Raw genomic sequence first — 23,852 nt, forward strand, 5'->3', positions numbered from 1 at the left:
TCTGTAGAGATGGCGTGCAGACAGTCTGTAGAGATGGCGTGCAGACAGTCTGTAGAGGTGGCGTGCAGACAGTCTGTAGAGGTGGCGTGCAGACAGTCTGTAGAGGTGGCGTGCAGACAGTCTGTAGAGATGGCGTGCAGACAGTCTGTAGAGATGGCGTGCAGACAGTCTGTAGAGGTGGCGTGCAGACAGTCTGTATAGGTGGCGTGCAGACAGTCTGTAGAGATGGCGTGCAGACAGTCTGTAGAGATGGCGTGCAGACAGTCTGTAGAGATGGCGTGCAGACAGTCTGTAGAGGTGGCGTGCAGACAGTCTGTAGAGGTGGCGTGCAGACAGTCTGTAGAGGTGGCGTGCAGACAGTCTGTAGAGATGGCGTGCAGACAGTCTGTAGAGGTGGCGTGCAGACAGTCTGTAGAGATGGCGTGCAGACAGTCTGTAGAGGTGGCGTGCAGACAGTCTGTAGAGGTGGCGTGCAGACAGTCTGTAGAGGTGGCGTGCAGACAGTCTGTAGAGATGGCGTGCTGACAGTCTGTAGAGGTGGCGTGCAGACAGTCTGTAGAGATGGCGTGCTGACTGCTTCAGACTCACTTGTTGCTTTTTGTGTTGATTAGTTTTATTTTGTTCATGTTTTGTAGTTTTGTTTTATTGATTTTAATACCTGAATAAAAACACTTTGTAATATTATTATTATTATGAAGGATCCAAAGAAATCAACAGATTTATGAAAACATGAGAAAACCACACACACACATACACACACACACACACACGCACACACACACACACACACACGCACACACGCACACACGCACACACACACACACACACACACACACACACGGGTGAGCTTTATGTGAAAACAGTAACCCAGTTTTACCATTATACCAGGAAAACTGTGTGTGTGTGTGTGTGTGTGTGTGTGTGTGTGTGTGTGTGTGTGTGTATGTGCGCGAGCGCGCGCGTGTGTGTTTGTTTGTTCAGTTTCTTTTCCTGTCACTTCACCAGGTTTATGTAAACAGAGAGCGCATGCGCATCAAACCAATTGCCGCTGACGACAAATAGCAGAAACGAAACTTAAGAGAATCTCTCTCCTCCTCCCACACACACACACCCACACACACACACACACACACACACACACACACACACACTCTTCACTTGGACACCTGAGGCTGTGGACCGCACGCGCTGCAGCTGCTGCTCCTCTCCACCACACAGAGGAGGTCAGTGCGTCTGCGCGCTGTGACAGCTTGATGAAGACCTCACGGCTCACGGTTCACGGTAAGTCTTCTTCTTCTTCTTCTTCTTCCGGTTGTTTGTGTTCGGTTTGTAGTTTTCAGCTCACTGTGACGAGTCAGAGCAGAAACAGGTAATCTTCAAAAACTTAAACTGCTATAAAATAAACCTGATGAACCTCGGCGATGTCACCGTGACGTCACCACGACCACCTGAGAGATGCACCTCCGTGACGTCACCGTGACCCACCTGAGAGATGCACCTCCGTGACGTCACTGTGACCACTTGAGAGATGGGGGGTGTACCTTAACCCACAGGGTTAAAGGTGTGTCATTAGAAACATGGTCGTAGTGTTGAGTGAGTCCAAACCTGAGTGAAGGGTTCGGGTCCCTTTAAGGACTCATAGAAAGGTGTCTGTCCACTTCCTGTATTTGTGACCACAAATAAAGGAATAGAAGCTCCCAGAATCCTTCACTTTGATGACATCATGACGTTCAGAGTTCACCTCTGGGTTTAAGGTCAAAGGTCAAGTTTTAGATTCAACATAAAATAAAAACACACACACTAACACACACACTAACACACACACACATACTAACACACACACACACACACACATACTAACACACACACACACTAACACACACACATACACACTAACACACACACACACACACACACACACACATACACACACTAACATAGTCAGAAGGAAATATATGAATATAAATATATAAAATGTAAATATATAAAATATAAATATATAAAATATAAATGTATAAAATGTAAATATATAAAATGTAAATATATAAAATATAAATATATTTAAGTCTCTGACACTGAAACATCGAATCAGCTCAGAGAGCGAACGATGAAGAGAAACATTTCACTGAATAGAAACTGTGAGCTGTGTTTGTCAGATATTCACTTCCTGCTGCCGTCAGACGACACAGCAGCGCCATCTAGTGGATTAAAGTGACACTGCGACCCTTTCAGATTTATGTATTTATGACACGGAGGTGATAAATCCCAAACACGACCAACAAGGTGAGGTCACAGCGATCTCTGAGTGACGGCGGTGGATCTGAGCTCTGGATGGACAGAAGGAGCAGAGCTGCAGGAGGAAGAAGAAAACGCTTTATACAGGTGTAGCTAAAGAAAGGGGCAGACTGATGACTTTAATGCTTAACAGTGTAGTAGGTGTTGAGGCCTTTAACCAGTAGGACATGTTGGACCAGGTGTGACATCGCCATGCTGATGACACTTGAGCTGCACATTTTCAGAATTGTTTTTTTTTAAACTGAAATCTGTTGTTGTGTCAGAGTGAGAAGTTTAAGTTAAAATGATCAGCGCTCGCTTCCACACGCAATCACTGAATGTCCCTGAATGACCCACTGCTGCCTTTTCCTCTGGGATTGATTAGTTTTCTGCAGCAGGTGCGTTTGTTACCTGCACAGAGACCGAGAGGCAGCACCTGGAGAGCACAGGAGAGAGAGAGAGAACAACACGTTAAAACAACCACCAAGTCTGTTTACCTGCTGCAGACGTTACAGCCTGTTTACCTGCTGCAGACGTTACAGTCTGTTTACCTGCTGCAGACGTTACAGTCTGTTTACCTGCTGCAGACGTTACAGTCTGTTTACCTGCTGCAGACGTTACAGTCTGTTTACCTGCTGCAGACGTTACAGCCTGTTTACCTGCTGCAGACGTTACAGTCTGTTTACCTGCTGCAGACGTTACAGTCTGTTTACCTGCTGCAGACGTTACAGTCTGTTTACCTGCTGCAGGCGTTACAGCCTGTTTACCTGCTGCAGACGTTACAGCCTGTTTACCTGCTGCAGACGTTACAGCCTGTTTACCTGCTGCAGACGTTACAGTCTGTTTACCTGCTGCAGACGTTACAGCCTGTTTACCTGCTGCAGACGTTACAGCCTGTTTACCTGCTGCAGACGTTACAGCCTGTTTACCTGCTGCAGACGTTACAGCCTGTTTACCTGCTGCAGACGTTACAGTCTGTTTACCTGCTGCAGACGTTACAGTCTGTTTACCTGCTGCAGACGTTACAGTCTGTTTACCTGCTGCAGACGTTACAGTCTGTTTACCTGCTGCAGGCGTTACAGTCTGTTTACCTGCTGCAGACGTTACAGTCTGTTTACCTGCTGCAGACGTTACAGTCTGTTTACCTGCTGCAGGCGTTACAGTCTGTTTACCTGCTGCAGACGTTAAAGCCTGTTTACCTGCTGCAGATGTTACAGTCTGTTTACCTGCTGCAGACGTTACAGTCTGTTTACCTGCAGACGTTACAGTCTGTTTACCTGCTGCAGACGTTACAGTCTGTTTACCTGCTGCAGACGTTACAGTCTGTTTACCTGCTGCAGGCGTTACAGCCTGTTTACCTGCTGCAGACGTTACAGCCTGTTTACCTGCTGCAGACGTTACAGTCTGTTTACCTGCTGCAGACGTTACAGCCTGTTTACCTGCTGCAGACGTTACAGCCTGTTTACCTGCTGCAGACGTTACAGCCTGTTTACCTGCTGCAGACGTTACAGTCTGTTTACCTGCTGCAGACGTTACAGTCTGTTTACCTGCTGCAGACGTTACAGTCTGTTTACCTGCTGCAGACGTTACAGCCTGTTTACCTGCTGCAGACGTTACAGTCTGTTTACCTGCTGCAGACGTTACAGTCTGTTTACCTGCTGCAGGCGTTACAGCCTGTTTACCTGCTGCAGACGTTACAGCCTGTTTACCTGCTGCAGACGTTACAGCCTGTTTACCTGCTGCAGACGTTACAGTCTGTTTACCTGCTGCAGACGTTACAGCCTGTTTACCTGCTGCAGACGTTACAGCCTGTTTACCTGCTGCAGACGTTACAGCCTGTTTACCTGCTGCAGACGCTACAGTCTGTTTACCTGCTGCAGACGTTACAGTCTGTTTACCTGCTGCAGACGTTACAGTCTGTTTACCTGCTGCAGACGTTACAGTCTGTTTACCTGCTGCAGACGTTACAGTCTGTTTACCTGCTGCAGACGTTACAGTCTGTTTACCTGCTGCAGGCGTTACAGTCTGTTTACCTGCTGCAGACGTTACAGTCTGTTTACCTGCTGCAGACGTTACAGTCTGTTTACCTGCTGCAGGCGTTACAGTCTGTTTACCTGCTGCAGACGTTAAAGCCTGTTTACCTGCTGCAGATGTTACAGTCTGTTTACCTGCTGCAGACGTTACAGTCTGTTTACCTGCTGCAGACGTTACAGTCTGTTTACCTGCTGCAGACGTTACAGTCTGTTTACCTGCTGCAGGCGTTACAGTCTGTTTACCTGCTGCAGACGTTACATCCTGTTTACCTGCTGCAGACGTTACAGTCTGTTTACCTGCTGCAGACGTTACAGTCTGTTTACCTGCTGCAGACGTTACAGTCTGTTTACCTGCTGCAGGCGTTACAGTCTGTTTACCTGCTGCAGACGTTACAGCCTGTTTACCTGCTGCAGATGTTACAGTCTGTTTACCTGCTGCAGACGTTACAGTCTGTTTACCTGCTGCAGACGTTACAGTCTGTTTACCTGCTGCAGACGTTACAGCCTGTTTACCTGCTGCAGACGTTACAGCCTGTTTACCTGCTGCAGACGTTACAGCCTGTTTACCTGCTGCAGACGTTACAGTCTGTTTACCTGCTGCAGACGTTACAGTCTGTTTACCTGCTGCAGACGTTACAGTCTGTTTACCTGCTGCAGACGTTACAGTCTGTTTACCTGCTGCAGACGTTACAGTCTGTTTACCTGCTGCAGACGTTACAGCCTGTTTACCTGCTGCAGACGTTACAGTCTGTTTACCTGCTGCAGACGTTACAGTCTGTTTACCTGCTGTAGACGTTACAGCCTGTTTACCTGCTGCAGACGTTACAGTCTGTTTACCTGCTGCAGACGTTACAGTCTGTTTACCTGCTGCAGACGTTACAGCCTGTTTACCTGCTGCAGACGTTACAGTCTGTTTACCTGCTGCAGACGTTACAGTCTGTTTACCTGCTGCAGACGTTACATCCTGTTTACCTGCTGCAGACGTTACAGTCTGTTTACCTGCTGCAGACGTTACAGTCTGTTTACCTGCTGCAGACGTTACAGTCTGTTTACCTGCTGCAGACGTTACAGTCTGTTTACCTGCTGCAGACGTTACATCCTGTTTACCTGCTGCAGACGTTACAGTCTGTTTACCTGCTGCAGACGTTACAGTCTGTTTACCTGCTGCAGACGTTACAGCCTGTTTACCTGCTGCAGACGTTACAGTCTGTTTACCTGCTGCAGACGTTACATCCTGTTTACCTGCTGCAGACGTTACAGTCTGTTTACCTGCTGCAGACGTTACAGTCTGTTTACCTGCTGCAGACGTTACATCCTGTTTACCTGCTGCAGACGTTACAGTCTGTTTACCTGCTGCAGACGTTACAGCCTGTTTACCTGCTGCAGACGTTACAGTCTGTTTACCTGCTGCAGACGTTACAGTCTGTTTACCTGCTGCAGACGTTACATCCTGTTTACCTGCTGCAGACGTTACAGTCTGTTTACCTGCTGCAGACGTTACAGCCTGTTGTGCTATGACTTTAATGTTTGTGGTTTTTTCTTTTTCAGATTCATTGGAGTAAAGTCGGAGACGTGTTTGTCTTCCTCCTGAAGATGATTCCATGTCATCGGACGTTTCTTCAAGTCGAAGGTCATCAGATTAATAAGTGAACCATCAGAGATCAGTTTCCAGGTGAATCGTTCCTGAGTGTTTGCAGGGTGACCACACAGCTGCTCTCTTTAACATTATGAGAGTGTAATCATGTCAGCCAGCGAGTCCAAACTTGCCCCTCTGTTATCCACACATTCCCTCCGACTGGTGTGCCCTCAATGCTCCGCCCAGAAGGGAGAAATAACGTACGTATTGACGTCAGTGCAGCATCAGTGCGAGCGCAGCCTGCTGCTCTGCAAAGCCAGTAATGGCGACACGTGGAGGCCCGTTTCCAGGCGTCCCACGTTCCCGAACCCAAGCCGCTATGAGGTGTGTTACTACTTCACGGAGGGCTCTGGATGCAGGGAACACAAGAACCGCTGCTCGTTTGCCAGGAGCGACGAGGAAGCTGCCGTGTGGACGTTTGAGAAGCAGCACAGAGTGGATCATTTCCTTCTGTGTCAGCTAATCACTCAGACCGAGAGAGCGTCTGATCCACACAATGTCAACGAACCAATCGCTGATATCCATAGAACTCTGGATCTGAAGGCTGCCTGTGAGCTGTGCTGTACCAAAGACAAAGAAATCACATACACAGTTCAGTCAGTCGGTCACAAGTGTAGAAGAAATCTGCTTTTAGCCAAATTCAAATCCTCTCAGCAGTGGCGTCCCGTCTCTGAGCGTCCCACATCAGGACAGTTTGGTCGGAACGTCTTCTACAAAGAGTGTATGTACTTCAGCGAAGGCTTTGGATGCACTCAGCACGGAGAGAATTGCACTTTTGCTCGAAGCTTTGAGGAGGCGACGGTCTGGAACCATGTCAGAGACGAGAACATGGACAGAGACGAGTTCATGAGACTTGTCATTGAGTCTGAGGCCGCTCTAACACCTGAACAAGCAGCTCAAAGCATCCTCCAGCAGTTTCCAGGTGAATTCATCGAGCTGTGTAGAACCTGCTTCCTAGAAAAAAAACTGACAGGTAAAAGGTGGAATGCCACCTGTTCAGCAGACGCAGCGCACAACTGGGAGCCCGTCTTAGTCCTTCACCTGTCAGAGAACTGCGGGAAGCACGTCTACAGCCAGGTGCGCCCTATTCCCCCAAAATGTGCCTTTGATTTCTGCAGCCACGTCAGGCAGGGGAAGCCCTGCTGGCACCCGGCCGGCCACTGCGGCTCTGCCCAGAGTGAGGTGGAGATGGCGGTGTGGAGGGCGGAGCATGGCGGCTTGTCTGTCCGGCCTCATCTTCTTCGGCTGAGTCAGAAGAAGCAGTCCAAGCACACACATGGCACCATGTACTGCAAAGTCTGCCTGCTGGTCCTGTCCTCCCCTGAGAGCTTCTACAAGCACTGCTCCTCTCTGGAGCATGCTCAGTTACTGTCTGAGGACACCACCACCAGATGGAGAGGGCGGCGGCCGCCACACGGCCAGAGAGCCGACTTCTGGCTGTGCGAAAGGTAAACAACACGTCCCACTGATTGGCTGCAGGTTTCCATTAAATCCTTACCTTTAGGGATTGAGGTGTTATAAACTTAGACCAGTATGCTCAATCCAAAATGTGGACAGATCTTCAGAGAAGCGTTCTAAAGCATTGTGGTTGATGAACTGTTGAAATGCGTCCTCCATCCTTTAGACCTCTGACATGTGAGTATGGCAGTAAGTGCCCCAAAGCTCATTCTGTGGATGAGCTGCAGGAGTGGATGATGCGAGCTGCAGAGGAGAAGGAGATCAGGGACAACATGGATGCTCAGGGTCTCATGTGCTACAATGAAAAGCTGCTGGAGGAGTACAGAAACAGCAGCAACGAGGTGCACATAGTGAGTATGACGTCTCTTTGACTTCTCTACGACGAGACTAACAGACATCAGCCTGAGACGGTCTGAACATCTGTATATGTTACGGAGAGAACAGCAGAATAAATATAGATTTTCCTCCACAGAGAGCGAGCTCAGTTGTCCTTAAGATTCCCCCACACAACAGGAGATTAGATCCTAAATATTTGACATGTCTGACTTTAAAGGTCACGTTATTTAAACTCCTCTTCCGCATGTTCCTCCAAATCTAACATGTCTCTGTCTTCAAACCCCCCAATGATGAGAAAAGTCCATCCTCTCCGTCTCCTGCCTGCTCAAACAGGCCGTTTGGAGATGTTCCCTTCATGACATCACAAAGGGCAGTAGCCCCTCCCCCAGGTGGGTGACACTCCCACAGCTAGGTGTTTGTTCTGCCCTCTGAGTCTGCCTTCTCACCGTAAACAATAGGACATGGAGCCAGAAAGCAGCGAGTACACCCGAGCCCTTCCAGAGAGGGGGCGTGGTCAGACACAGCTCATTTACATATTTAAAGCTACAGACACAGAAACAGCCTGTTCTGAGCAGGGCTGAAATAGAGGGGTTTATAGACATGATCAGATACAGGATCAGAGTGGATTTACAACAACACACTTCACACACATGATGAAGAGGAGCGAGGACACTGATTGAAGAGGAGGAGGTCATGTGACCTTTAATGAGTTAAAATGTCTCTCAGGTCCTTCTGAACAGATCAGGGGTCTCATTTATAAAACAGTGCGTAGAATCCATACTAAAAATGTATGTGCGTCAAAAACCCGGAAATTGTGTGGGCACAAAATAATTAAAGGCAGGGTTGATAGAAATCTCCTATATTCACCCTCTGTGCTCCCTATAATGCCACACCCCTCCCCTCTGTGCTCCCTATAAAGCCCCGCCCCCTCTCTGTGCTCCCTATAATGCCACGCCCCCTTATTGCTCCCTCGAAAGCCACACCCCTCCTCTCTGTGCTCCCTATAAAGCCACGCCCCCTCTCTGTGCTCCCGATAAAGCCACGCCCCCTTATTGCTCCCTGTAAAGCCACACCCCTCCTCTCTGTGCTCCCTATAAAGCCCCGCCCCCTCTCTGTGCTCCCTCTAAAGCCACACCCCTCCCCTCTGTGCTCCCTATAAAGCCCCGCCCCCTCTCTGTCCTCCCGATAAAGCCATTTTATTTATATATTTGTTAACATCTAAATATTGTCATATTGAAAGTTCTTTATTGAAAACAGCTCACTACATGCACACATATAATCTTAATAATGGATCTGTCAGGTTGATATTTAGTGAAATAAAATGAAGAAGAGACTCATCATGTCTCTTAAATGTTCGTACGGCTGGGTCAGAGTTTGTTTACCGTCAGATTTGTTTTTATAGATCACAAACTTTGTGTTGGAAATGGCCTGTTTTGTGTGTACACAATAATTGTAACTGAGAGGTCACTGCTAACGCCTCACAGTACAGGAACCATCTTCAGAATCATTTAAACATCTAGACTGTGCTGACGGATGTCAGAAGGAGAGAGTCAGGCTCAAGTCGGCCTCATCATATCAGATTATTTTAGAATAATGAGACTCTCCTTGAGTCACGTTTCAGAGAATGTAACTGTCACTGTTGAACAGATATCAGAACAAGTTGACGACGTCAGCATCTCCTGTGATGAAGATTTAAGTGTTCAGCGTGAACAGGCCGAAGGATCGCTGCAGTGGCACTTCCAGGTGGAAACAGAGGTAAGACTTTAACCGTTAGCATCAGAAGCTTATTTCAACGCTGAGTAACTCATGTGCACAGTTACGTTGAGTAGGCTCTCTGCACCAGAATACCTGGTAAAGAACTCAACATGTGGTTCAGGAAGTCGATATCATGTTCATTATCATGGTGGATTGGATTATTCGCCATGATGTCATAACCATCACAGGTAGACGAACCACAAGCTACCTGAGTGATAACGATGGTTCATGCTCCTGAAGGAGTCTGATATCGACCTTGTTTGAAGAACAACATGATTTATTCACGATATCAGGGAGAAGAACTACACCACCCACAATCACAGAGTGTCACAGAGATGTCTCTGATTGGTGGAGCTCTCTGTTACCATGGCAATGGTCCTCTCGGTACAGGATGCTAGCAGGCTAGCTAGCAAGTTAGCTGACAGTAAATGTGCCATTAACCTTATTCTGCTGCAGGTCTCATTAGCAAAGGATTGTGGGCTGTGTAGTTCATTGACTTCCAAAGAAAAACATGTACAAAGCTTTAACCGTTGTCTTCTCTCTGTTTTTTTATTCAAATTGTTTTTGCACCAATCAAAGATTTATAATCACCGAGCAATCAGTGTTACCTCCAGTGTGCGCGACGACCAGAGACCTACCAAGAGTAGGTCATCAATGCACTGTTGTGTGTCAGATGATCACTGGATGAGCGTTGGGTGTAAATATTCTTTTATAAATGATCTGGTACATCTGGATCTTGTAATAAATTGATTGGGTCAGCGTGGAGCCTTGTAGACCTGAACCAGACTCATCGTACTCGTGGGGAACAGGTGTGGGCAACAACATCATGGGGAAAGATCTGCCAGTCAAGCTACTAATCGCCACTTTTCTTTACAGAGACAACTTGTGCATGTTGCACTTCTGAAGCAAGAACCAGGTGCTTCATTCAGCCTCGGCAACATGACTTCCAGTCCCTGCATCTACTTGTCAGGGAAACACTTTCTCGTAGAAGACACAATCTACGACATCACCGTGTCCTTTACATCCGTCCACCCTGGACTCTACGAACAATGGTTAGTGCTGGATTTTGGGATGAGGCCTGTTCTGCTGAAGAAGTTCAGAGTAAGAGTAGGACAGCAGCTGTCTTTGGACGAAACTGAAGACCCAGCTGTGAACCAAAGAACCACCTTTCAAACTGCTGAGCGTTGGCATCGAGGGAACAGGGTCATTATTCCAGGTTCGTCCAGGACAGAAGAGCTGGAGGAGCTGTTGAAGGAGTACAAACCTCCGCAGATTAACTTCCTGTATAAAGCCTCCAGAAACAACCAGACCCCTCTGAATCATGAGAACTACAGAGAGAGAATGCACAACTTCCTGTATGATGAGGAACGAGCAGAGGACCAGGTTGTTTCAAGGTAAGACTCTTTAATCCTTTTCTTTGACAAAGAGGAAATTTCTACGTATTTATGACTCACTTCTGAACCCTGTCCTTTATTTCCTTCAGACTAAATGTTCATGGTGAAATCACAACTCTGGATACTTTGACAAGCACAACATTTGAAGTTACGATAGCTCCTCTGGGACAACTCTACTGTGCTGTCTCTATTCCTTACAACCTCACGTCAGACACCCCTGAAGGACAGGCTCTAAAGCGCAGCATCCAGTCCGGCCTGATTGCCCCAATATCTTCAGACGGGACCAACTCAAAGGTCTACGAAGCCACCATCCTGCAGAACCAAACAAGGGAGGATAAAATGTATTTGCAGCTGTCTAAAAAATGCTGCTCTGATCTGTCACTCAAGAGAAATCAAACGTATCCGATGGAGGTACAGTTTCAGCTGAACCGCGTCAGCTTCTGCAACATGCACAAGGCTGTAGACCTCCTTCCGGATACCAAAAGAGTGCTACCAGACCTCAAAGACTGTGAAGTTCCACAAAGTGATGTTCTCCACGACAAGCTGAACACAAAGCAGCAGGCAGCGATCAGCTTCATCACAGGGAACTCCATTGTCCCCAGAAAGGTGGCACCGCTCCTCATTTATGGACCTTTTGGAACTGGGAAAACTTTCACCCTCGCCACTGCAGCCAGAGAGCTGTGTAAGCAGCCTCACAGCAAAGTGCTGATATGCACCTACACCAACAGGTAATACATCCCAGTGATGACTACAGATTCATTGTTTACCACAAAGTGTGGCAGATATCACCATCAGTAGTCAGAGAACTGAGCACTGTGCATCCAGAGTCTCTGCATGTTGTAATGTTCAGACTACAGTCTGTGCTGCGGCCGTCATAGATACTCAGCATGGTGCTCAGCAGAGACGCTCAATGGCAGGTTTAAGATGAGTGTATTCTCTCTGTCAGCAGCTCGTAAACACTGTGAACACGTATCTAGACTGATAAACACTGCATCCATCTGGTGTCATTTCCTTTTTCTTTTCAATATAAATCACAGAAAGAGCGGCTGCATGAGAAGCTATTTATAATGTACACAACGTAACTGCCTGTTTTCCTTATGTTGTAAAAGTATAAACACTAAATCAATCAGCATTGGGAGGATTGTAGGTCTTCCCTCTTCGGCTTGTCTACTTGGCTCCCTCTTTGGGATTTAGGAGGCCTGTCTGTCTTGACCTGATTGTCTGGACTTCTTTTGATTGTTGTTAAAAAGATATTTCATATATAGCAACACAAACATGTACTGAAGTTCTTTACATTATTTACTTTCAGTTCTGCAGACCTTTATGTAAGAGATCACTTACATCCCTTCATTGATGGAAGAAAGGATGGATTGAGGCCTCTTCGAATAAAAGCAAACAAACAAGGGAAGGCTGTGTTTCACACGGATCCGATAACTCTGAAATACTGCCTCCTTTCTGAGGATCGTCAGTGTTTTCTGCCACCGACGAGCGCTGCTCTCGATCCCCACAATATAGTCATAACCACAACATCAATGGCAAGACATTTCCAAGACCTCCAGCTCCCAGAGGGCTACTTCACTCACATCCTTATTGATGAGGCCTCTCAGATGCTCGAGTGTGATGCTCTGTTGACCCTCGGTCTTGCTGGACCAGACACCAGGGTGGTTTTGGCTGGAGACCACATGCAAATGGGGCCAAAGCTTTTTTCAGTTGATGATCATCACCGTTCAAATCAAACGCTCCTCAATCGCTTGTTCCACTACTATCAAGGCCAGAAATGTGACACTGCGAACAACAGTCGAATCATTTTTAGTGAAAACTACCGCTCAACGTTAGAGATCGTGGAGTTTGTGTCCACTTATTTCTACGTGGGTAAGAACGATGTCATCAAAGCTGTTGGAAATGTCCCAGCTCCTCCAAGTGGCCATGCCCTCAAGTTTTACCATGTGAGGGGAGAGTGTCTGTTGGACTCGCTGTCCATGTCTTGGTACAACAAAGAAGAGGTTGCCAAAGTGGTTGAAGCAGTGACAGAGATTCTCAAACAGTGGCCATCGACCTGGGGAGCCAAAGACCCAGGCTCAATCTGTGTCCTGTCAGAGGGGAATCAGGTAAACATTAGAGTTATCAAAGGGTACATTTCTGCAAAAATGAAACTCTTAGATTCTGTCAGTCTTAATCATCTCTGTTTTTTCATTGTTCAAAGGTTTGGAAAATTCGGAAAGCCCTATCGCAAAGACGCATTCAGGGAGTCTGTGTTGAGAATCTTGCAAATGTGCAAGGTAGTCACAACGTATCTTTCTAAATGTCCTGAATGATTATCCCATTATGTTGGATAGAGTCACATGTTATTCATGTAACTGTTCATATGTTTTGTTGTCACTTTAGCTTAATCAGCTTTGTCTTTATTTGTTAACAGGCAAACAGTTCAGGGCAGTCATAATAACAGCTGTTCAAACACGTGACAGCCTGCAGACGTCTCACCTGGCTGGTCTGGAACTGTTCAATGACGCCCGAGTGTTAAACACTGCGATGACCAGGGCTCAGTCCCAGGTGGTAGTGGTTGGAGATTCTGCTGCGCTCTGTTGCTTTGGGAAATGCTCGGCAGTCTGGAAGAGCTACATAGACCATTGCATCAGCAACAACAGTGTTGAACCAAAGCATTTCACCAAAGACTTCTTTGAAAAGGACGTCATGGAAAGTGCCAAGTTTCAAAAGTTTGAACATGTGGAAGAAAGTGACGGTCTCAATGACGCAATACTTCAAGAGCTGAAAGATGAATATGAGAAGCTGGAATCAGAATACAAGTCAAATGAAGACAAACTGCAAAGAAATGACACCAATCAGCAGAAGTTCAGATCATCATACGGTAAGATCGATGGAGGCAAAGACCTTTTGGAGTCATGTGACCATCAACAAGAGGAGCACACGCAGGGGAAGGTGTACAGGGAGTCATCTAACAGAGGTTACGTCATTCCATTTCATAACCCTGCCAGACGTTTTCTCATTAAGGGAAAGGCCAACATGGGTAATGTCTTTACTGGAGACGAAGTGATCTTACAATCAACTAAAGTGGTCAGCATCACCAAGCAGTCTGAATCAGCACGTGTACTTCTGTGCTTGCTTGAGGATGAAGATTACAGCAAACCAAGACGAAATACTGAAAGTCGGTTTGTCAAAAGGCTGATGCTTCCTATCAAAAGGTCTGAGCCCAGAATACGCATACTGATCACCAAAAAAACAAGAAACTTCTTGCCAATATACGATCCAATGCAACTGAGGACACCTGTGGCACATGAACGTCTAAATGAAAATCTCAGGCAGAATCATGTGTTCATGGTGCAAGTGATTGGATGGAGAGAAGACTGTCCTTTCCCTTTGGGGAAGGTCATCTCTATAATTCCAGTCGGCAGATCTTTGACAGACGGACTGCGGATCCTGAATGAGGAATTCAATGTTGAACCCAATGTGTTTACATCAGATTATGATCTCTCAGAGGAAGATGAAGACAGGACAAGAAGAGAAGACTTACGTGGTGTGAGTCACTGTTACACTTTCACTGTTGATCCTAAAGGAGCCGAGGACTTGGACGATGCCATCAGTGTCAGGGAAATGGGCGACCAGTATGAATTGGGAATCCATATTGCAGATGTTGCAAGCTATGTGAAGCTGGGCAGTGAATTAGATCTGGTTGTACAAAACCGTGGTTCCAGTTATTACTGCAGTGGTAACAAACCCAATCACATGTTCCCTGAAAACCTGAGCACCGGACGATTGAGTCTTCTCGAGGGTGAAGATCGCAAGGTGGTCTCATTAATGATCCAAGTAAACAAGCAAACAAATGAGATCACTGAAAAGCCCAAATTCCAGCTGTCACTAATCAAGTCGGATAAGAAGCTGTCCTATAGTGAGGCAGAAGAAGAGATCACAAAGAGACGAGGAGCAGGACCTGAATTTAACACAGTAGGAGACTGTGTGAGTGTGGCGTACTGTTTTGCAAAAGCACAGAGGAAGAAAAGACTTGTGGACTGGGCCTACTCTCAGCCTGATGAACAGAGAGTTCCTGGGAAGCGTAAAGCCCATCTGATGATCGAGGAGCTGAGTGTGTTATACAACACACATGCGTCAATGACTTTGATTGATTCAGACAGAACCAGGTTCTGCACTCCCCTGCGCTGTCAGCAAGAACCTGATCCCGACAAGATAAAAGAGTTCAAGGAGAAATGTGAAGGATTGATCCCGCTGTCCTCTGCTGTGCGGCACAGAGTGAAACATAATGGAAGAGTCCCAAACTGTGAAAACTTCCCCATACTCACTGAAGTGTGGAGCGAGATCCGATCAGCTGCCGAAACTGATGATGTTGACAAAATGGTCGATCTGATTGCTGCAGATGACATCCACCCTCTTCTCCAACCGGTCATTGACGAGTTCAGAAGGTGCTCTCGTAAAGCTTTGGTCGTCCGTGTTGATTCGTCCTCTGAATCACAGCTTAGACATTACTCTCTGAGTGTACCATCGTACACACAAGCATCATCCCCGATAAGGCGCTACATGGACATCGTCTTGCAGAGACTTCTGCATTCTGTTATAAGTGAGAGTGTTGTCCAGTACACTGAAGAGGAGATAGCGATCCTTTGCAATCAATTTGAGCGCAACCTCACGAGTGCCAAGGAGCATGAACGAAAGGCTGAGCAGCTCTTCTACGCCGTGAGCATGAAAAAACAAAGTGCCTCGAAAGTCGCCTTTGTTGTCAGTGTGGATTCTTCCAAAGAAAGCTTTGCAGTGTCATTTCCTTTCAACAAGAACATATTTAGAGAGAGTATCTCCATTATGTACAAGGATTTGCAGTTGTGGGACCAACCTGAGGAAGTTGATGCATGTGTCAGACTAACATGGAAAAGACGGATCTATGCAGTTGGTGACATGAAAATCCAAGAAGAGTTAACAAGGCTGGACTGTGGTCCCTGTGTTGAGCTTCCCCTGACACTGTGGAAAGAGACTGCTAAAGCACTTGATAAAGAAGACTGGAAACTTACAAAGGATCTCATAATGAAAGCCAGCACAAAGAAAATACAAAAAAGAGATCCTCTGCCTCAGTCGTCTGAAAAAGATTCAGAGTCTGACACAGAAAGCTCAGAGAAGGAGGAGGTACAAAGTGGGCACGAGGTGGAGGTCACACTTGAGCTTAGGGCAGGAGACACCCTTCAGATCCAAATGACTTCAGAACTAAAAAGAGGTTACAACATGCCTGCTGTTCAGCTGCTGCGTATCAAACCAAAGTTTGAGATTTGTGTGGAACACGTCCACAGTCCGATCACATGTTTCTCCAGGTCTGCAGACGAGCCGTCAAAGATTTATTACGACAACATTGGCCAGTATGTGAAGATCTGGAAACCACTGTGTGAGATGGAATCTGCTGCCAATGCAGTGAATGAAGAGTACAGCATCATCATCGAGAACCTGGCGCTAACCTTCAGACGACAGCAGAAAGGAACCCTGTCAGGGAGCTTCTTCTTACCTCAGGCATGGATGGATGAGTGGGCCATTGAGTGTAACCTTTCTAAGTGTTTTCTGTGCATACGCAAAAGAGGTCTGAAGTTGACTTCAACTCCAGAACATTCTGCACCAGTGGACCCAAGAGAGTTCACATGGGTGGCCCACGGTCTAACACGAAAAGTGGATCTGAAAAAACCTCCCAATGAAGGAAGTAAAGTGGAGTTCGACATCAACCAGCTGCCAATGGAGAACATTCCTGACTGTGTGTTTCAGAAGGAAACTACTTTTACTGTGGAAATCATCCCAAAGTCCCTGCCTGACGTGTGAGTCAAGAGTTTCTAGTTGTTGATCCACAACGTCTTCTTCAGCTGCACTTTGTTGACATGCTTCTTTTTTCTTGTAGCCGAAAGGAGAATGCGGTGGATAGCATGACGTCTGCATCTGATCTGGTCCAGATGATAGCACAAGGACGCTGTCCAAGAGAGGGTATGTCCATGTGTTAGCTGGTCATTGTGCCAAATATCAAATCTATCTGTAGACCTAACCTGTGGAGTGTTTGGTCTTTGCTGTAGATAGGGACAAGCCCTTTCGGAGGACTGAGCTTGACAATGGACTGCCTAAGCTAAACCTGAGTCAGCGTCTGGCTGTTAATAAAGCTCTGAATAATACCTTCACAATCATCCAGGGACCGCCTGGTAAGCAGCATGTTTTCACCATGACGCTTGGCAGCTTCAGCTGAGGCTAAAGATGCATTTCCTGTTTGTCTCTCAGGAACAGGGAAGACGGTCGTGGGTGTGTACTTGGTGTACTGTTTCTTTAAGCTGAACTCTGAGAGCCAAAGAGAATCAGTCGACTCGAACGATAAGAACAAGAAGCAAGTGATTCTGTACTGCGGCCCGTCCAACAAGTCTGTTGATGTAGTCGCAGGTAAGTTCCTCTGTGTCTTTGCTGCGGTCACCTCCATATGATGTTTCTCCGACCCGACTTCATGTGTGTGTGTTTACTGTTGTTACACAGCGTACCTGGTAAGACATGGGGGCGAACTAAGACCGCTCAGGGTGTACGGCCAACAAGTGGAGATGCTGGATTACCCTTATCCAGACGGCACCTTTCAGTTTCCCCGCAGTTCACTGCGCCAAGCACGTGCCAAACCAGAGCTCAGGTACTGTAAACACACAAACTCCAGACACCCCGTTAGTAATGAAAGAACTCCCAACTGATCCTGGCACCTTTCACCTGTTTTAGGAGCATCACTCTTCATCACCGCATACGAGACAAACAAAACCCCCACTCAGAAAAAATAAAGGAGTTTGACGAGCGAATCAAAGTCGCCCGTGAGACAAACAATAAGTCAGACTGGCTGAGTGACGAAGAGGTGAAAGAGTAAGTTCAGATGCACGCTATGCTATTCAAACAATGATACCAATGGTCTAATGTCGTACTTGTCAGTTGATTCCTTCACCTGATCATTTCAGTGTTTAGTTTCAGGTCCTCTCCAACACATCATGAAGTTCATTTAGTCAAGTGTGCTCCATTAACTGCCAATCCAGTCAGTGCGGCGCACTGCGCAGAGAAGGAAACAAAACACATCATGTAGAAGTGTGCTGTAGAGTGGGTGCACACACACTATGTGGAGATCGTCTCCATGTTGGGATTTGAAGTGGAGCTATGCATGAAGCGAGGACTCTTCAGTGTCCAGCCTCAGTTTGAATTTAAAGAACTGCAGTAAGATCCAAATCGATTTTGTTTCCTCTCAGGTACAAGAAACTCCTCAGAGAGGCTCGGACGTATGAGCTTGAACGCCATGACGTCGTGCTGTGCACATGTACGCAGTCTTCCTCTCCGAACTTGGTGAAGACAGTGAGCGCTCGTCAGATCCTCATCGATGAAAGTGCGATGGCCACTGAACCCCAGACACTGATTCCCTTAGTCTGCAACAACCCGGAGAAGGTGTGCTTCCCTCTGAACCTGCCTGTGTCTAACTGATTCATGTTTCTATGCTTTCATTATTCAGTCAGCTCTGTGATTGGCTGGTTGTCTGTCTCTATATATCAGCTCTGTGATTGGCTGGTTGTCTGTCTCTACATGTCAGCTCTGTGATTGGCTGGTTGTCTGTCTCTGTATGTCAGCTCTGTGATTGGCTGGTTGTCTGTCTCTACATGTCAGCTCTGTGATTGGCTGGTTGTCTGTCTCTATATATCAGCTCTGTGATTGGCTGGTTGTCTGTCTCTACATGTCAGCTCTGTGATTGGCTGGTTGTCTGTCTCTGTATGTCAGCTCTGTGATTGGCTGGTTGTCTGTCTCTATATGTCAGCTCTGCGATTGGCTGGTTGTCTGTCTCTATATATCAGCTCTGTGATTGGCTGGTTGTCTGTATGTCAGCTCTGTGATTGGCTGGTTGTCTGTATGTCAGCTCTGTGATTGGCTGGTTGTCTGTCTCTACATGTCAGCTCTGTGATTGGCTGGTGAACAGTCCACGGTGTAACCCCGCCTCTCGTCCAATGACATCTGGGGCTGATTTTAACAGGGAGGATAAATCCTGGGATCAGGGTCTTTTCTGTTTCCGGGTCCTTCTTGTTCCTCTAACCAGCGACGAGCGTCTCACCTCAGTCTGATTGGTTTGGAGCTTCTGTCACTGATCGTGGCTCAGTTCTGCTCACATGTTGTCTTCTCTATAACGTTCAGATCGTTCTGATCGGTGACCACAAACAGCTGAGGCCCGTTGTGAGGAACGAGCATGTGAGGAAGCTGGGGATGGCCAAGTCTCTGTTTGAACGCTTCTACATGATGCCAGAGAGCAAAGCAGTGATGCTGGATGTCCAGTACAGAATGGTGAGCACATAAACACTGTTTGATGTTCTGTACGTTTTAACTGGACCGCACATCTGCGTTCGGTTTGCACGATGGACCAAATTGCTGAGATTTGACTTTGCTGACTTCTCTTTGTCGTCACTAACTATTCATTTGTTTCTTTGAAGCATCGTGATATTTGTAAGTTCCCATCTCAAGAATATTATGAGGGGAAGCTTGAAACTGGGGTGGAGCCTCCGAGCAGCGTCCTGCGTGTGGGACAAAAGCCTATGAGGATCGTGTTCGAGGACTGCAAGGGAACAACTGTCAGTCTGGTTGTCAACACGGCAAAGGGCAACGAGAAATCGAAAGCGAACAAGGAGGAGAGAAACCGAGTGGTACTGTATCAGTCCCCCGACCTCTTTGATCTGAATGACTGTGCTTTGATCTGAGCCTCTTGCTTTGGATCTTTTGCAGATTGGCATCGCTGGAGAGCTGGTGAAAAAAGCCAAAATCAAACAGGAAGACATCGCCATTCTTGCGCCGTATAATGCACAAGTTACTGAGATCATACAACAACTGAGGAAGAAGAAACTGGAAAAGATCACTGCGACGACCATCACTAAAAGCCAAGGTGACCCTCAAGTGTTCACATCCAAACTGTAATTTAAGGTTTCATATTGATTACATACAGAGAGTGTAAAGGACCAATCAGAGAGCTGCTCTCTTCCTGTGTGATCATGAAGGAAACCTGCTGTGTTGAAGCTTCTCTGACAACAATGCAGCAGCCAGTATGTCCTCCTTCTAACTTTAGATTCTGCTCCTGAATGCTCTGGATCTGATTGGACCAGAGAAGGTAGGCGGGGCTTTGAAGGCCGTTTTGGACGCCCCTGGGTTTGCCAGATATGAGAGCAGTTATCAGGTGAACAGGTGTTGCAGCGATGGAAGCGGGCAGTGGAACTGCTTCAGATAGAAGTGATTGTACCCGAGCTAAAAAGCCTCTGCATGTTTCTAATAAGCTCCAGCAGCAGAAAGCTGCTCAAACTAGGATCAATGTTGGAGATGAAACATGGAGAGAGGTTAGAACGCAGAAAGCTTTACAGACCCATGCAGAGCTGGCTAAACACTGAAGCTACAGTGTCCACCACATGCAGAGCTGGCTAAACACTGAAGCTACAGTGTCCACCACATGCAGAGCTGGCTAAACACTGAAGCTACAGTGTCCACCACATGCAGAGCTGGCTAAACACTGAAGCTACAGTGTCCACCACATGCAGAGCTGGCTAAACACTGAAGCTACAGTGTCCACCACATGCAGAGCTGGCTAAACACTGAAGCTACAGTGTCCACCACATGTAGAGCTGGCTAAACACTGAAGCTACAGTGTATCTACATGCAGAGCTGGCTAAACACTGAAGCTACAGTGTCCACCACATGCAGAGCTGGCTAAACACTGAAGCTACATTGTCCACCACATGCAGAGCTGTGTGAGAGGAGGGGGGGAGACAGCTCTCTGTGATGGTTAGAGTTTAGACTGCAGTACTCATTTTAAACACTAGGGGGCGGAGCTACAGACTGCTCCTTTGAAATATGAAGAGCTTTCATTAGAAACAGTTACATATCGTATTTCTGTCGGTATGTTTCACACGCTTTGAAGTCGATCTCACGTCTTGATTGTAAATGAACTGAATGTCAGTGAAGCCTCTCAGTCGTTCTAAGACTGATCCAAAAGGAGACTCTACATTTCCCCCCTTTGAACGCTTCCTCTCGTGGGCTCATCATGTGACTGTCTTGCAGGAAGCGAGTGGCGTTACGTGATCATGTCCACAGTGTGTTCTCTGCCGAGCGAGCTGATCGAGAGCGAGCCAGACGGAGGCTGGCTGTCCAAACACCTGGGCTTCGTGGGCTACCCCAACCAGATCAACGTGGCCATCACCCGGGCCAAGGAGGGCCTGTGCATCATCGGTGAGACGTCCGCAATAATAAAACCGCTCTTTCAAAGTAAAGCTTCATAACTGACGGTTTGTGTCACAGGGAATCAGGAGCTGCTGAACTGCAGTCCAGCCTGGAGGAAGCTGCTGAAGCACTACACGAGTGTGGGCGCCGTGACACAAGCCGGGAACGTCTCTGTCCAATGAGAAGCAAGAGATGTGTCTGTCTCTCTAAAGGCAGCGACCACGCTCAGCACACAAACATTCAATCAAATATTTACATCATTTTTAAGCCTTTTAATATTTTCTTAATGAGTTTGAAGCTGTTTTTCTGACGACGCTGTGAACGCATCGTAACGTCACAGCTCGGCCCGTCAAACCGTTTTAATCGCCATCAAGCGTCGCTAAAAATCACGTGTTTGAATTATTTCACGTTTTAAAAAGTCAGGCTTTTGTTTTGAAGTGCGCTTTTATTTTGAAATAAAATAAGTCCTTTTGTAGCGTGCGTCTGTGTTGACTCGCGGCTGCATCGTGAGCGTTCACGCTCTTGTACAACGCACGACTCCCCTCGAGGGAACGCCACATGAAACAAACATGGCGACGCTCACGGAGATCCAAGGGTAGTGCTCAGGTCATCAGTCACTCGTAGACGTGTTTAAACGATAGACGCTTCCACGCCACGCCTTGATGAACGCTGATTTAAACGATAGACGCTTCCACGCCACGCCTTGATGACCGGTGATTTAAACGATAGACGCTTCCACGCCACGCCTTGATGAACGCTGATTTAAACGATAGATGCTTCCACGCCACGCCTTGATGACCGGTGATTTAAACGATAGATGCTTCCACGCCACGCCTTGATGACTGGTGATTTAAACGATAGATGCTTCCACGCCACGCCTTGATGACCGGTGATTTAAACGATAGATGCTTCCACGCCACGCCTTGATGACCGGTGATTTAAACGATAGATGCTTCCACGCCACGCCTTGATGACCGGTGATTTAAACGATAGACGCTTCCACGCCACGCCTTGATGACCGGTGATTTAAATGATAGATACTTCCACGCCACGCCTTGATGACCGGTGATTTAAACGATAGACGCTTCCACGCCACGCCTTGATGACCGGTGATGAACTCGTTGACGGGCCTCGCTATGACTAGATGAATTTTAAACTTTGATATGTTTCTATTGTTACCTGTGTGTTACCATGGCAACGACCGTTGTGCTCAGCTGTGGTTTGCAGGTGAAGTGGATCAGTGGACCGTTCGGCTGGACGTGTTTTTATTGGTGTGTTTTTGTTGTACGCTCAGGGATCAAACGTTTGTATCAGGTGACTTAGTGATTAAACTTTTATTCAAACATCGTTTTTTATTGTCTCATCTGTAGCTCCACCCACTATGACGAGTGACCTCTGACCCCCGAGGCTCTGACTCTAGGTCGCTCGTGAATCAAATGTGTCGAAGCGTGGTTGGTCACGTTGTAGCAGTTTTAACGAGGTTTTGGCGAACCAGCCGGGATTTCAACTGACAACTTTTTATAATTGAAAATGTTGTTCATAAGAAAAGGGATGATGAAAGTAAGCATTGATGACCTTTGACCTTAAACCCAGAGGTGAGCCTGAATGTCATGATGTCATCAAAGTGAAGGATTCTGGGAGCTTCCTTATATTTAACCCTCCGGATTATCAGGATTATTCGCACCGCTCAGAAGGCTCAGAGGAAACCTCTGTTTGTAGTTTCACCCATAGACATCACATACGGAGACGCCTCATAGACTGACGCTCTGTATTGGAGCAGACGTGCAGCGCGGCCGCCATCTTGGATGGGTCTCTGGTCTGCCCGCTCTGCATTCATTTGTATTGAGGAAGGTCTATCCTCAATCATCATCATCATAAGTCCCCGAATGTCTGTTTGGTTACAAACAGCAGAAATGTAGTTATAATACAAGACGTTTGACACGTTGATAAATACGTGTCTTCATGCCAAAAGACTTCGTATTCTGCTCTAACAAAGACATGACAGGCTATCGATTATTGATAAATGTATAGATGAATTAATTTGAATTTATTTAAGTGAAGAAACAAGTTTGATTCACTTTGAATTCATTTCTTCCAGAAGACTCTGAAAGAAAGTGTTTGGTGTATTATATATACATATATACATATATATATATCAGAGTGTGTGTATGTGCAGACACACACTCTGATGTGTTACCCATATCAGTGCCAGCAAGCGTGTCCTCCTAAGTCCTCTATGAAGTCTAACACCTTTCACTAAGTCCTCTATGAAGTCTAACACCTTTCACTAAGTCCTCTATGAAGTCTAACACCTTTCACTAAGTCCTTTATGAAGTCTAACACCTTTCACTAAGTCCTTTATGAAGTCTGACACCTTTCACTAAGTCCTTTATGAAGTCTCCTAACACCTTTCACTAAGTCCTTTATGAAGTCTCCTAACACCTTTCACTAAGTCCTTTATGAAGTCTCCTAACACCTTTCACTAAGTCCTTTATGAAGTCTAACACCTTTCACTAAGTCCTTTATGAAGTCTAACACCTTTCACTAAGTCCTTTATGAAGTCTAACACCTTTCACTAAGTCCTTTATGAAGTCTAACACCTTTCACTAAGTCCTTCATGTAGTCTAACACCTTTCACTAAGTCCTTTATGAAGTCTAACACCTTTCACTAAGTCCTTTATGAAGTCTAACACCTTTCACTAAGTCCTTTATGAAGTCTAACACCTT

The 23,852-nt window shown here is 46.6% G+C and overlaps 2 protein-coding genes across 3 annotated transcripts in view; both read left to right on the plus strand.

The window, feature by feature from the left end:
- arfrp1 (ADP-ribosylation factor related protein 1) overlaps window positions 1-23,852 on the plus strand; it is a 60,079-nt gene that overhangs the window by 29,519 nt on the left and 6,708 nt on the right. The window lies entirely within an intron of this gene.
- LOC306822294 (3'-5' exoribonuclease HELZ2-like) lies at window positions 1,068-21,421 on the plus strand. The gene is made up of 20 exons (XM_079341205.1): window positions 1,068-1,281; window positions 5,856-7,391; window positions 7,568-7,751; window positions 9,385-9,492; window positions 10,369-10,886; window positions 10,976-11,614; window positions 12,196-12,994; window positions 13,090-13,165; window positions 13,303-16,702; window positions 16,783-16,865; window positions 16,952-17,074; window positions 17,151-17,306; window positions 17,397-17,541; window positions 17,625-17,762; window positions 18,137-18,329; window positions 19,065-19,211; window positions 19,358-19,567; window positions 19,647-19,803; window positions 20,967-21,134; window positions 21,204-21,421. The coding sequence occupies exons 2-20, from the start codon at window positions 6,049-6,051 to the stop codon at window positions 21,305-21,307; spliced, it is 8,691 nt and encodes a 2,896-aa protein (XP_079197331.1). The 5' UTR covers window positions 1,068-1,281; window positions 5,856-6,048; the 3' UTR covers window positions 21,308-21,421.

This window comes from Symphodus melops, assembly GCF_947650265.1.
Source record: "Symphodus melops genome assembly, chromosome: 4".
NCBI classification, from domain to species: Eukaryota; Metazoa; Chordata; class Actinopteri; order Labriformes; family Labridae; genus Symphodus; species Symphodus melops.

Coding starts and splice junctions, on each gene's coding strand:
- LOC306822294 (XM_079341205.1), top strand. CDS start 6,049: ATGTCAGCCAGCGAGTCCAAACTTGCCCCTCTGTTATCCACACATTCC. Junction 11,615..12,195: donor ATATGCACCTACACCAACAG/GTAATACATCCC, acceptor ATTTACTTTCAG/TTCTGCAGACCTTTATGTAA. Junction 13,166..13,302: donor GAATCTTGCAAATGTGCAAG/GTAGTCACAACG, acceptor ATTTGTTAACAG/GCAAACAGTTCAGGGCAGTC.